This window comes from Sinocyclocheilus rhinocerous, unplaced genomic scaffold (genome assembly GCF_001515625.1).
Source record: "Sinocyclocheilus rhinocerous isolate Xijiao unplaced genomic scaffold, SAMN03320098_v1.1 scaffold2116, whole genome shotgun sequence".
In the NCBI taxonomy this organism is placed as follows: domain Eukaryota; kingdom Metazoa; phylum Chordata; class Actinopteri; order Cypriniformes; family Cyprinidae; genus Sinocyclocheilus; species Sinocyclocheilus rhinocerous.
Genome location: NW_015623486.1, coordinates 476,643 through 489,051, shown reverse-complemented (window position 1 = coordinate 489,051; position 12,409 = coordinate 476,643). Strand labels below are relative to the sequence as shown.

The 12,409-nt window shown below is 37.6% G+C and overlaps 1 protein-coding gene across 1 annotated transcript in view; it reads right to left on the bottom strand.

Annotated features, from left to right (window-relative positions):
* The window catches only part of dnah3 (dynein axonemal heavy chain 3), a 49,273-nt gene extending 44,247 nt beyond the window's left edge, over positions 1-5,026 (bottom strand). The window contains exons 1-6 of the mRNA XM_016569476.1: positions 4,993-5,026; positions 4,395-4,490; positions 4,109-4,304; positions 3,958-4,012; positions 3,716-3,812; positions 720-912 (exon numbers count right to left, since the gene is read on the bottom strand). Of these exons, the coding sequence (XP_016424962.1) occupies positions 720-912; positions 3,716-3,812; positions 3,958-4,012; positions 4,109-4,304; positions 4,395-4,490 (637 nt within the window). The 5' untranslated portion in view covers positions 4,993-5,026. The remainder of the gene's footprint in view (positions 1-719; positions 913-3,715; positions 3,813-3,957; positions 4,013-4,108; positions 4,305-4,394; positions 4,491-4,992) is intronic.
* Positions 5,027-12,409: the final 7,383 nt, after the last annotated feature.

The window sequence follows — 12,409 nt, the reverse complement described above, 5'->3', positions numbered from 1 at the left end:
AAACTAGTTTTTGTTAATACAATTAAGTTGGTTTGAGCCACCACAGTCATTTAAACATATACAAAATGACACAAAGTGAAAATAACATGGTATTTTTGGGTTATGGAAACAACAGTTACCATGGTGAATATACAATACTAACATGAACTGTTAATGAAACGTGGAAACTGCTCCTGAATAGAATGAATATCATACCTTCATGCAAATCCTTCCCAGCTAACACACGCAGTACCAGTTATGTGATTTATCGGTACTCTACTTTTATTTCACGCGTTGCATGCTCGTAGTTTCTGCGCTTTAGTGAAGTGATATACAGAGTGGCGCCGCGTTCGCACATGCTATTGAAGAGTGCGCGCTACGAGCACGGTATAACATCTGGCAGGACAGGATAGTTCGTTTTTCTGAGGAGAGAGACTTTTTATTTCATAACAAGTTACGAAAATAAAGATTGAATAATGACACTGACATTAAGCCTGTTAACATCTCATCTGACCGCAGATACTGAATCGGGACAGCGCGTTTTTCTCAGGCACACTTTACGTAAACTGCATCTGACAGAAGTGTCAACAGCTTTCATGCACGTCTTTTAAAATAAAAATCTCGCATCAGAAAAACGTTTTTTTGTTGTTGATGTCGTTTCTTTGGCCGTACACTCCGCGACCCACCAGTTGAGAAACACTGCTCTACATAATCTACATAGCTGGTGTTGTGCGTCATACCAATGCTCTTGCGGAGGTTGAATTCATAGTCTCTCTGGACCTCCTCCAGATGATCCTCCCACATCTTCTGCATCTTCCGCTCATCACCTTGGAAACGGCTGGGTAGCAGCTTCAGGATAGCGGTGATCTGCTCTGGTGGCTGGGGGGTCAACATGTGGCCGTAAACACCCTCAGTGATATAGTACACATACCTCTGAGAGAGAAAGAGAGAGAATTAACATGGACGGAAGGATGGAAGAGCAAGTGAAGGATAGAATTGGAAACCAGTAACCATTTTTTAATAAAAAACACTTTTAAAAAACTATACATTTAAATTTTACATTTAATCATTTAGCAGATGCTTTTATCCAAAAGTTACTTACAAATGAAGACAACAGAAGCAATTAAAGGCACAATATGTAAGATTTGTTTATTAAAATATCCAAAAACCACTAGAACAGTGTTATATATTTTGCTGACTTGTGTACTTACATTATCCCAAATGTTTCGAAGAATGTTTAAATCCAGAGAAATAAGCAATTTTAACTCGTGACACGGACCGTGTCCATAGTGTCATTGTGTCGCCTGCCAATGACGTCATTTTTTTATTAAAACATCCAAAAACCACTAGAATAGTGTTATATATTTTGCTGACTTGTGTTCTTACATTATCCCAAATGTTTCGAAGAATGTTTAAATCCAGAGAAATAAGCAATTTTAACTAGTGACACGGAGCGTGTCTATAGTGTCATTGTGTCGCCTGCCAATGACATCATACACCCTCGATTTCGGTTTTGTTTTGTAGAAAACATGGAAACACCAAAGACGCTTTAATATGTTGTGCGTTTTAATAGACCGGTGACAACCGCACAGAGTAGCTTTATAACAGAACTTTCAAATGTATCTAGTATGATAAAACAGCGCTGCTTTTTTCCCCTCATATATTCACGACCGGAAGGAGCGGAAGCGCTCGACTGTGGCATAATAAAAGCTCCGCTGCTTTCGAGCCGTGTGTCGCGCTCGTTCAGCGGCCTCGTTTCGCTTCGACGGCTTTCAGCCTCACCCTGCTTCATTCTACTATGTTAATAAATCATTAGCTCATCCATGAACATGATTTCTGCCCAAGTCCCGTCGGATTGCATCAGCTGTGGGGATGAAGACCACAACTCCCATGATTCCACACTCAGTCACAGCGTCATCTAACTACGCATTTGCTTCTTTGTTTATTATGAATACACGCCCTCCAGCGGCGAAAATTACATATTGTGCCTTTAAACCAACAAAAGTGCAATAATATGTAAGTGCTGTGACAAGTCCTGCGGCCAGTTGCATAAACATAGCTGCTATGTTAAGACAGTGTCTTAAGAACTAGTTTGACCAACTAGTAGCTTTCCAAGAGGTAATCAGACCTACTTTTTGGATTCAAATTACACCATTCTCCCTTTTTATAACTGACTTAAAAAGTTCTAACCAGGGGCCGGTTGCATAAACCGCTTAGACTAGACTTAAAAGTTAGTCAGCTAATTTTTTCTCTTTAAGACTGGGGCCGGTTGCATAAAAGGTTAAGACTAGTCTTAAAAGTTAGTCAGCTAATTTTTTTCTTTAATACTGGTCATATTTTTTTTTTATTCAGTTACATAAGAATGTAGATTAGTCTGAGTTGAATCCAAAAATAAGACTGATTACCCTTTGGCTAACTGCTAGTTGGTCAGACTAGTTCTTAAGTCACTGTCTTAACATAGAGGCTAAGTTTATGCAACCGGCCCCTGGTCATAATTTCTTAAAGGGGTCATATGATGCGATTTCAATTTTTCCTTTTAAAGGGGTCATATGATGGGATTTCATTTTTTCCTTTCTCTTTGGAGTGTTACAAGCTCTTGGTGCATAAAGAAGATCTGTAAAGTTGCAAAGACTAAAGTCTCAAATCCAAAGAGATATTCTTTATAAAAGTTAAGAGTTAGCCACACCTACCTAAAACGGCTCGTTCTAACATGCCCCCACATATCTACCTCACTATGTGGGAAGATTTGCATAACGCCGCCCAAATGTTCACGCAAAGAAAGAAGGCGTAACTTTTATTCTCGCTGTAGTATTGTTGTTGCCGCCGCCGTGTCGTGAAGGTGCTGTGTGTTTCGTTGTGAAAGCGAAGCTACTTTGTTTGGTCTTCAAAAGAGGACGATATCCGCTTCGTCATGCCTGGAGCTGATCCGTGCTGGTCGCTGAGGAAATACATCAGCTTAGTGCTGTGGATCGCCGGATCGGCTTTCACTGTGGACGAAGCGGAGTCCAGCCTGGGGTCGTCACATGTGGTTGCCGCTCATTCGTCGACCCCGCCGCCTCAGCTCACTCTTGCCCGGCTTCAGCTCACGCTAAGCCGGGGCTTTTGCTCACGCTTAGGCCGCTGTGTTTTTCGTTGTGAAAGCGAAACTAGTTTGTTTGGTCTTCCAAAAGAGGACACGACTACAAATCAGTGGTTAAGTTGTATTTACAACACTGTTTCAGAACAGTTTAACCCAAATATCCAGATGTGGCCGGCACATTTTATGGAGGACTGTTTACTGATCCTGGGAGAGTAACGTTAGACTAAAATGCCGGCAGTTCTGACTCATGCAAGTATGTTTTCATTTAAAGGATTTGCCACAGATGATTCAAACGCGAGTTTTGGGCAGTAGAGTAGCACTTGTTGTTTGTAATTTTTCTGATCACAAATGCAGATAACAGTACACCTCGCTTTTTCAGACCGATGAGCTTTGTAAAATTCGACGTGTTTCAAAAAGGCGGGGCATAGAGGAGAAACAATAATGTTTCTTGAACTTTAAACCGCATAAACACATTTCATTACACCAAATACACAAAATAATGTTCTTTTTAGCAGCATCATATGACCCCTTTAAACTGATATTTCCTATTGACACACTACAGCAAAAGATGGAAATAAAAAGAATCAAAGTGTGTTTTAAAAACCCATGAAATCATTATTGACATTGACTGTATGAAAGAAAGTTGCTGATAATGACCTCTAAATCTCTCTCTGTAGGCTCCGTCTGTTCCCTTTGACTTTGTGTCTCCTCACGCCTCATGATTTCAAGCTGCTGGTTCGGTGACAAAGGGCGACTTTTGTGAATGACAGGTGTTCTGTTTGTCAATAGAAGAAAAACATGATAGTCCCTCCCGTGAATATTGCAATACTGAGTTTAGTGAACTCACTATTTTGTTCAAGAAACACACATGCATGCACTAAAAATCTGCTACTAAAAACCTTTGTCCATGGGTCGCAGGTTGTCGCTTCCATACAACTGGAGAATCACTGTGGTCTTAAATGTGAAGTTAAGAAGAGACACACTGAAAGTGTGTGTGTATGTATGTATTTAAGCATGGCTGAGTGTGTATAAGACATTCGTAAAGGATACGTGCAACTGGAGGGCATTGAAGCGAGTGATGCCTGCGCTGCAGATGTTGGATTTTCAGGTTTTGGCCTCTCGGACTGTAGTTGTTCCCAATGGACTCGGAGGGACTTCTGTGGTGCCGCAGCTCCTTGTAGGGAACCGCAAGAGTCCGAGAGTGATTCTGCAGGAGGGGCGGGTATTGACTGTTATAGAGATAAATCTGAAATAGAGAGCAAATCAGGATGAGCAAAAAACATCCAGAAATGATCAAAACACAGCATGTAGATCTTGAGACACTTTATATACACACTTCATACAGGTCAGAGGGCTTCTGGGATGCAGGTAGAGGCGGCAATCTAGGGAGCCTCCCAGCACATCCCACATCATGACTTGAGTTAGCGTTCATCTGTGAGAAACACAAGAACATTTTAAAGCGCAATCTGTTTAAAACTGCCTAATTTTGTGGCCAGAGGCCACTGATCTAAAGCACTTCAATGTATCTCTGTATACAAGACACACATTTGGACACATTTACAAAATGCTGTCTGGATACGCAGTACACTACGATGCCGAAAAATGCTGTCTAGGTAGGCAGCTTACTAGATTTTGAGACACTGACGGTTTGTCTTCACAAGTTTAAATGCCTTAACTGCCACTACAGTATGTTATACGTTCAAATCCCAGTTTTTAATTATCTGCTAACTTTAAACAGCTTTAAACTTATAACTTTAAATAACTTTTAAATGAGGGAAATACCACTGACACCAATGCTAGTGAATACTAACTAAAGTAACTTAATGTTCACTCTTTTACCACAACGGGTCACTTTGAGCTTCAGGTAAGGAGGCTTCGTTAGCGTTCGTTAACAAATAATGTTTTATCCCCCAAAACGGTTATAACGGTCTTACCTTCAGTCATTCCTCTTATAATCCGACATTAATCGCGTCAATAAAATACAGTCTGATCATTTGAGCAAAGCGCCTGCCTCACAGCCGTTAAACGCCGAGTCGCTTGCTAATGAACCGAGAGCTGTCACCGGTTGTCAATATAAGTGTTTGTTCACGCGCTGTACATGGTGACAGTCCCGCTAGAGTTTCACTATCGTCAGTAAACAAAGGCTTTGTACAGCCGTAGCGCGTAAAAATTGATAGATTACTAGTTAAATATAAAGATTTCTAAAATAATAATGCGAAACTGTAAAGCCATTAAAACAACTGTCAATAGTTTTCAAATAATAATATTACAAAATGTTTAATTGTAGTTGTAATACCTCTTTGTGAGCACACGGTGTCGCTGTTTCACTAATCGTTAGAAGGCCTATTCACTGTGTAGTTAAAACACTGACAAAACAATGGTCATTGTTAATAATACTAATGTTGAAATTACTTTTCACATATATATTGTGAAACAAATTATATATATATATAATATATATATATTATAGATAGGATTATATATAGGATTATTTATATAGTTTTAAAGTATTAATATGTTGAATTAGATATATATATATATATATATATATATATTCACTGGAGGAAAGATGCATGTAGAAGTTTCTGGCCCACATATGGGCACCGGACCCCTGTGGGGAGTTTGAGTCTCTCCATAATAAAAGTCTGTGTGAGTGGCCTTTCTCCTTGTCCTGATTTAGATCTAATTATAGACCCCTATAACCGGCAGAAACAATGCACCTTTTTAGCACTGTATATATATAATGCACTCTCTCTCTATATATATTAACACAGGTATATGTGTACAGGTGAGTGTGTGTTTTGAGGTCACGCTGTTAAACTCTCGAAATAAATAACCACAGAACTGGCAAAGGACCTGAAAGTGGACAAGGGCCATTCATCACCAGACCTCTACAGGGCGATCACCTATAACGTCTGCATTATTTAAGAGGGAGAAAGAGAGGTAAATATTCCGATATTCCAGTTTCTGTCCTGTCAGCAGTTATTCTGTATTCCACACCTTAACCACCTGCATTAGCTGGAAAACACTTGTGCACAAAGACACCGCTTATTCACAGATTTCTTTACGAACTTTCACTAACACACAAGGTCATCAGTAGAAGTGATCAGACACTAGTGAGTAATCCAGCACAAGCAGATCAACTAACTCAGCGCTGTCAGCATCAAATAAACATGACTTCTGTGTTTACTGCTTTCAAATGTCTAAACAAAGACACAGTCAAGCTGCACAACTAGATTACACCACGAGACTGGACTAGATTACACCACAGATTCTTACACTGGATCACACATGCCTATCAAGACGACAACCAGTCTGACATTCAGGGACAAATGAATCAGTCAGAATTACACTAGCGCTCAAAAGTTTGGATTTTTGGGTTTTATGATTTTTTTTATTTTTTATGATTTTCTCTTCTGCTCAGCAAGGCTGCATTTATTTGATCGAAAATACAGGAATATTGTGAAATATTATTACAATTTAAAAGAACTGTTTTAAAAGTGAATGTATTTTAAAATGTAATTTATTCCTGTGATGCAAAGCTGAATTTTCAGCATCATTGCTCCAGTCTTCAGTGTCACATGATCCTTCAGAAATCATTCTAATATGCTGATTTGCTGCTGGAAAAAAAATATTGCTAAGGTTGAAAGCAGTTGTGGTGCTGCTTCATATGTTTGTGGAAATTGTGATACACTTCCATTACAGTTTGGGGTAAGTAAGAAAGAAATTAAGTCAGATAAGATAAAAAAGAAGTGAAAAAGACATGAATGATACATTAAATTGATACGGTCGAAAGTGTCAGTAAAGACATTTATAATGTTATAAAACATGCATTTCAAATAAATGCTGTTCACTGAACGTTCTATTAATCAAAATGTATAATAAGAACCACTATTTATAATTGAGGACCAATAATATTTGATAATAACTGAGCAGCAAATCCTCATATTAGGATGATTTCTGAAGGATCATGTGACACTGAAGACTGGAGTAACGATGCTGAAAATTCAGCTCATATTCACATAAAAAAAGTTATTTTAAACTGTAATAATATTCACAGTATTATTGTTTTTACTGTAGAGACTTCTTTCAAAATCTTACCGACCACAGACTTTTGAACGATATGGTGTGTACATACAATAAAGAATAATAATTGTTAAAATCGTGGTCATCATTATAATGCATGGTATGAAAACTCTGATGCATGAAAAGTGAAACTGTCTGGGCACAAAGTAACATTCAGCAAATCTTTAAGCATGTGCAGCCCATTTGAAAGGGATTTACAAGTGAAAGGATGTGCAAGAGAAAAAACAGACTTGATTTTATATGTTGGTTAATTGATTGGATTGTGCAATGTGGAGTCAAGTCAAGTACAGAGATTTTGTGCTTTAGAATAACGTGCAGCATGTAACTGTGCACAATAGGATCAGCAACCTGCAAGAAAGGGGTACTTTTTTGACTGTATTGACCCATAAAACTGTAATTTCACATTCTGACAGTCATCACAGCTCACCTAGAGCTTATATCACAGCTAAACCCAGATTTCTCTATATAACCTGTTAAAACGTAATATTTCCTGCATGGAACTTGATAACACATCAGTTCTGGAAATAGAAATGGATATGAGTGGGAGAGACGGAGCAAGAGAGAGCAAGAGAGAGAGAGAAAGCAAGTAATTAGATGACTAAAGACTTAATTGTCTTTCATCTATAAAGACATTTAGAACACTCTGCTGTTCCAGCATGCAAATACAAGAAGACACATCCCCTCGCTCGCTCTCCCATCTCTTTTCATGAAGTCAGCGAATCAGACACTCATTGTAAGCGTGATACGCTAATAGCTTTAACAGATTTCTTAACTGTTCTCTCAGGACAGATCCCTCTAGGGGTGTTTGTTACACCAGCTCAGGCTATACGTATGCATGTTTCTGTGCATTTGAGTGATATTCAGACTTTAACTGCTTTATTAAAGTGGTACACCTTCATCCCAAACCTTTTCCAATCTCAGAACTAGAAGTTCACAACGCTGAGGTTAAAGTGATCGTTTACCTGACATTGAGATTCTGTCGTCATTTACTCATCCTCATGTCGTTGCAAACCCATTACTTTCTTGTTTTATCTGTGGAACATAAAACAAGATGTTTTAAAGAATGTTCATGCTGCTCTTTAATATGCACTAAAAGTCACTGTCGAGCTTCAAAACAGCAACATAAATCTTGTTTCACAGAAGAAAGACCGTCATAGAGGTAAAGTTAAACTTTTATATATATATATATCAATATTTCCATTCAAAAGATAACATCCAACACAAACCTATGTATTACAACAACAGTGGTTACATACACATATATTTAATTGTTTGATCAAAATTATTGCCACAGACAATTTAGTAGTCGGATCATGTGACACTGAATACTGGCGTGATGATGCTGAAAACTCATCTTTGATCACAGAAATAAAATGCATTTTAGAATATATTCAAAAAGAAAAAATATTATAAAAGTAATAATATTTCACACTTTTACTCTATTTTGGGGTTTAAAAATACAATCTTGATGTGCATAAGATTATCCTTTCAAAAACATTTTAAAATAGTACAACCTAAAAATGTTGAAAGGTAGTGTATACATTGCTAAGTAGTCTGAGAATGTATCTCAGTGGAGAAACTAAATGTGATTTTTACTTCCATTACCATATGAGTCTTGCTTCAGATGTAGAGGTCCAGAGTTCAAATCCCAGACAAGCCCCCAATTACGGTCCACTTGAGCTCAATGGTGCAGGGGGTGCAGAGAGTGAAACAAGCACTGGTTTCACACAGACTTTAGGTCAGAACAGCCACATTCACGAGTAACTTGATAATGACATGAAATATTAACACACCCACATCCCCCGTCCCCCAACACACACACATTGAATATTAATGCAGCATCCTTTTCTTGCAGATTGGATGTAAACATGCATGTCGTGTATGACACATGATCGTCACTGCCAAGACGTGCCGCTTTTCTTCAAGGAGTTGAAACTGTTGTCTCTATCTGTCTCTCTCTTGGAGATCACTTGTGGTAGCTGTGTGAATTTAAGTAGTGATACATGGTAAGTGTTTTCCGTTAATTACGGCAGTGTGTGTGTGTGTGTGTGTTTGTAGGAGCGATGGAAAACTCATTAATGGGGCGGTTAATATTTGATGTGGGTTCTGGGGATTTGGTTTACGGGCTGAGTGGGTCGTAGCGGTGATGAGGAGGGTGAGAAAGGGATGCCGTCGCCGTGGTCGCCCAGTGAAAGTGAGAGAGGGGTGAAACAGAGGAGATGATCAGAGGAGCAGCAGTTTCATTAAGAGAGAAATGGAAAAACGCCTCTGAGGCCAGATACCTCCACGCTTGTGTGTGTGTGTGTGAGGGAGAGGACAAGTGTGTGTGTTTGTTCTATACAAAATTATCTGTCTGTTTCATGTTTCTCATATAACTCCACAATCTGTAATAAAATTATTTCAGGTTAATATTTAATGTAAAGCACATTTGTTTGGTAAGTAAATAAGCAGGATAATTTGCAGTCATCTAGTCATAATAGACTGACTATAGCTGACAGACGGACTGTTCTGATATATAAAAATCTGTATCTGATAATCAATATACACTGTAGTTCAAAAGTTTGGGGGCAGAAAGATGTTTTTTAAAGAAGTCTCTTCTGCTGACCACGACTGCATTTTTTGGTTAAAAAAATACAGTAAAAACAGAAATATTGCAAAATATTATTGCAATTTAAAATAACTGCTTTCTGTTTGAATATTTTTTATAATGTAATTTATTCCTGTGATCAAAGCTGTATTTTCAGCATCATTACTCCAGTCTTCAGTGTCACGTGATCCTTCAGAAATCATTCTAATATGCTGATTCTGGTTATTAATGTTGAAAACACTTTTGCTGCTTTTGTCCATTTTATGGAAACCGTGATACATTAATTATTTAGAATTCTTTGATGTATAGAAAGTTCAAAAGAACAGCATTTATTTGAAACAGATAACTTAGCTGTCACTTTCAATCAATTTCATGCATCCTTGCTAAATAAAAGTATTAATTTCTTATGATTTCTCATTTGTATATATGGTATTTCTAAAAGTACCTTTGAGTATCATAGCATGCCATAGTAATCAGTACTATGATATATCATAAGCATCATGGTATTACCATCTGATACAGCACAATTTTGTCGGTTACACTTTTTTTTAATTGTCTTTGTTACAGTGTAATTATACATTTAAGTACTGAGAAGTATTAATTAACTACATGTACTTACTATATGGTTAGGGTTATAGGATTTGGCTTAAGGTTACTTGCATGTAATTATGCATACTTAATTGTAATTATAATATAAGTAAATGTAACGTGTAACGAGGACACCTTAAAATAAAGTGTTACCCTTATACCTCTGTCTCCTGTTCTTTTTCCAAATAACATTAATTACGTCCAAATTGGATTTGTTAATTAAAGTTTCTCTCTCCCAGTAGAAATCCAACAAGCCCCGGCATTTCTGCTTATTAGTTTCGCTCCTGAAACAGACACTCGTTCCATTCAGGCAAAGGTCAGGAGGTCATTCCAGTCATTAATGCTAAAAGAAAAAGGAAAGGTCTCCTTACGCAGAGCGTGACCTCTGACGGCGGGCCGTCCCGTCCTCGTTCAGCCTGAAATCCAAGAATGGCTCAGCCCTTGACCTTGTACAACACTCTCACCGTCTCACACACACACACTTTAAGAGCTGTCAACCCTGCAAAACTCTACATTGATAATAAAAGAGTGCGAGAGAGAAATAGAGAGAGAGATAAAGGTCTTTAAAAGCTCGCAGCACTCCCGCTTTCCTCTCGGGAACGACAGGCCTAATGCAGGATGACTGCACTCTTTCTGTAAAGGAACGACAGACGCACAGAATGAAAAGAAAAACCGTCTGATGCTGAGCTATAGTGACTTGTGTAAAAGACGGACTGAAAAAGCAATGAAAAGAAGAAATGACGTAATGAGAAATTGTATGAACTGAAAAGCATAATACCGCTCAACAGAAACGTTACACGGGCCTAGAAAAGCTAATGAAGCTTAAAGGTCAGCTTTGAGATCATAATGTCCTACTAATGTAAAAGCTAAAATAAACATTTTGGCAAAATACACATTGTAAATGTTCACGATTATTGGCGTGTTAAATCCCATACAGTTACTAACACTTGATACTCATCTTAAAAACAGTACTGATCAGCCTTTATATTTTCTTTTTTATTTACTTTTTTAAATAGTGTTGATTTTGTAATTTTATGAGTTTTTGATTTTTTTGCTATAATTTTTTTATTTCAGTTTTAGTAATTATTTTTGAAACCTCAAAAGGTAACATTTGACATTTTTATTTAAGTTCAAGTTTTCCAACTAATATTTATATTTTGATTCATTACAGCTTTATTATTATTATTATTAATAATAATCATAATAGTAATGAACTTTATTTTCTATAGCGTCTTTAAAAGTAGAATCTCAAAGCGCTTCACGATAATAAGATCAAATAGAACATATACAAACAATGCATTAATAAAATTGAAATACAAACAAACTCTGAAAATTTCAACAAGTAGAAAAAAAAGAAAATTTAAAAATAATCAGGTAAAAGCTACCCTAAGTTTTAAGGAAAGATTTAAAAGCACTAAGGGATTTTGCTTGCTGCTGCATGCTTTCAACTGACAAAACCAATTTTAATTGTTTTAATTGTAGTTTTAAAGGGTTAGTTCACCCAAAAATGAAAATTAGCCCATAAATTATTCACCCTCAAGTCATCCTAGGTGTATATGACTTTCTTCTTTCAGACGAATCCAGTCGGAGTTATATTAAAAATGGTCTTTGATCTTTCAAGCTGTTTCATGGCACTCAGCGGGTGTTGCATGCATCAGTCCAAAAGAAGTTAAATAAAAAGCACCCATCCATAAAAAAAGTGTCTCACACGGCTCCGGGGGGGGTGAACAAAGGCCTTCTGTAGCGAATCGATGCATTTTTGTAAGAAAAATATCCATATTCAAAACGTAATAATCCCTTGAATCTAGCTTGTGCTCACTGTTGTACACTGGAAGCAGTTTTGGGCAGATGACGTATGAGTTCAGCTTTGCGCATGCGCTGCTCAGAAGTGACGCACACGGAAGCGCAGGGGAGATATCAAAACAAAACACCGGTCACTAATTAGAAGTACAAAACAAGGATTTGTAAAGAAGAATGTCGGAGGATTTCGATATAAGCCAAAAGGAGACTGGTTTTCCTTTGCTAAAGTAAGGAAACTTTGCTTCCTTTGCTCCTATAAACAAACTCGCGAGACTAGCATACCTCAGAGG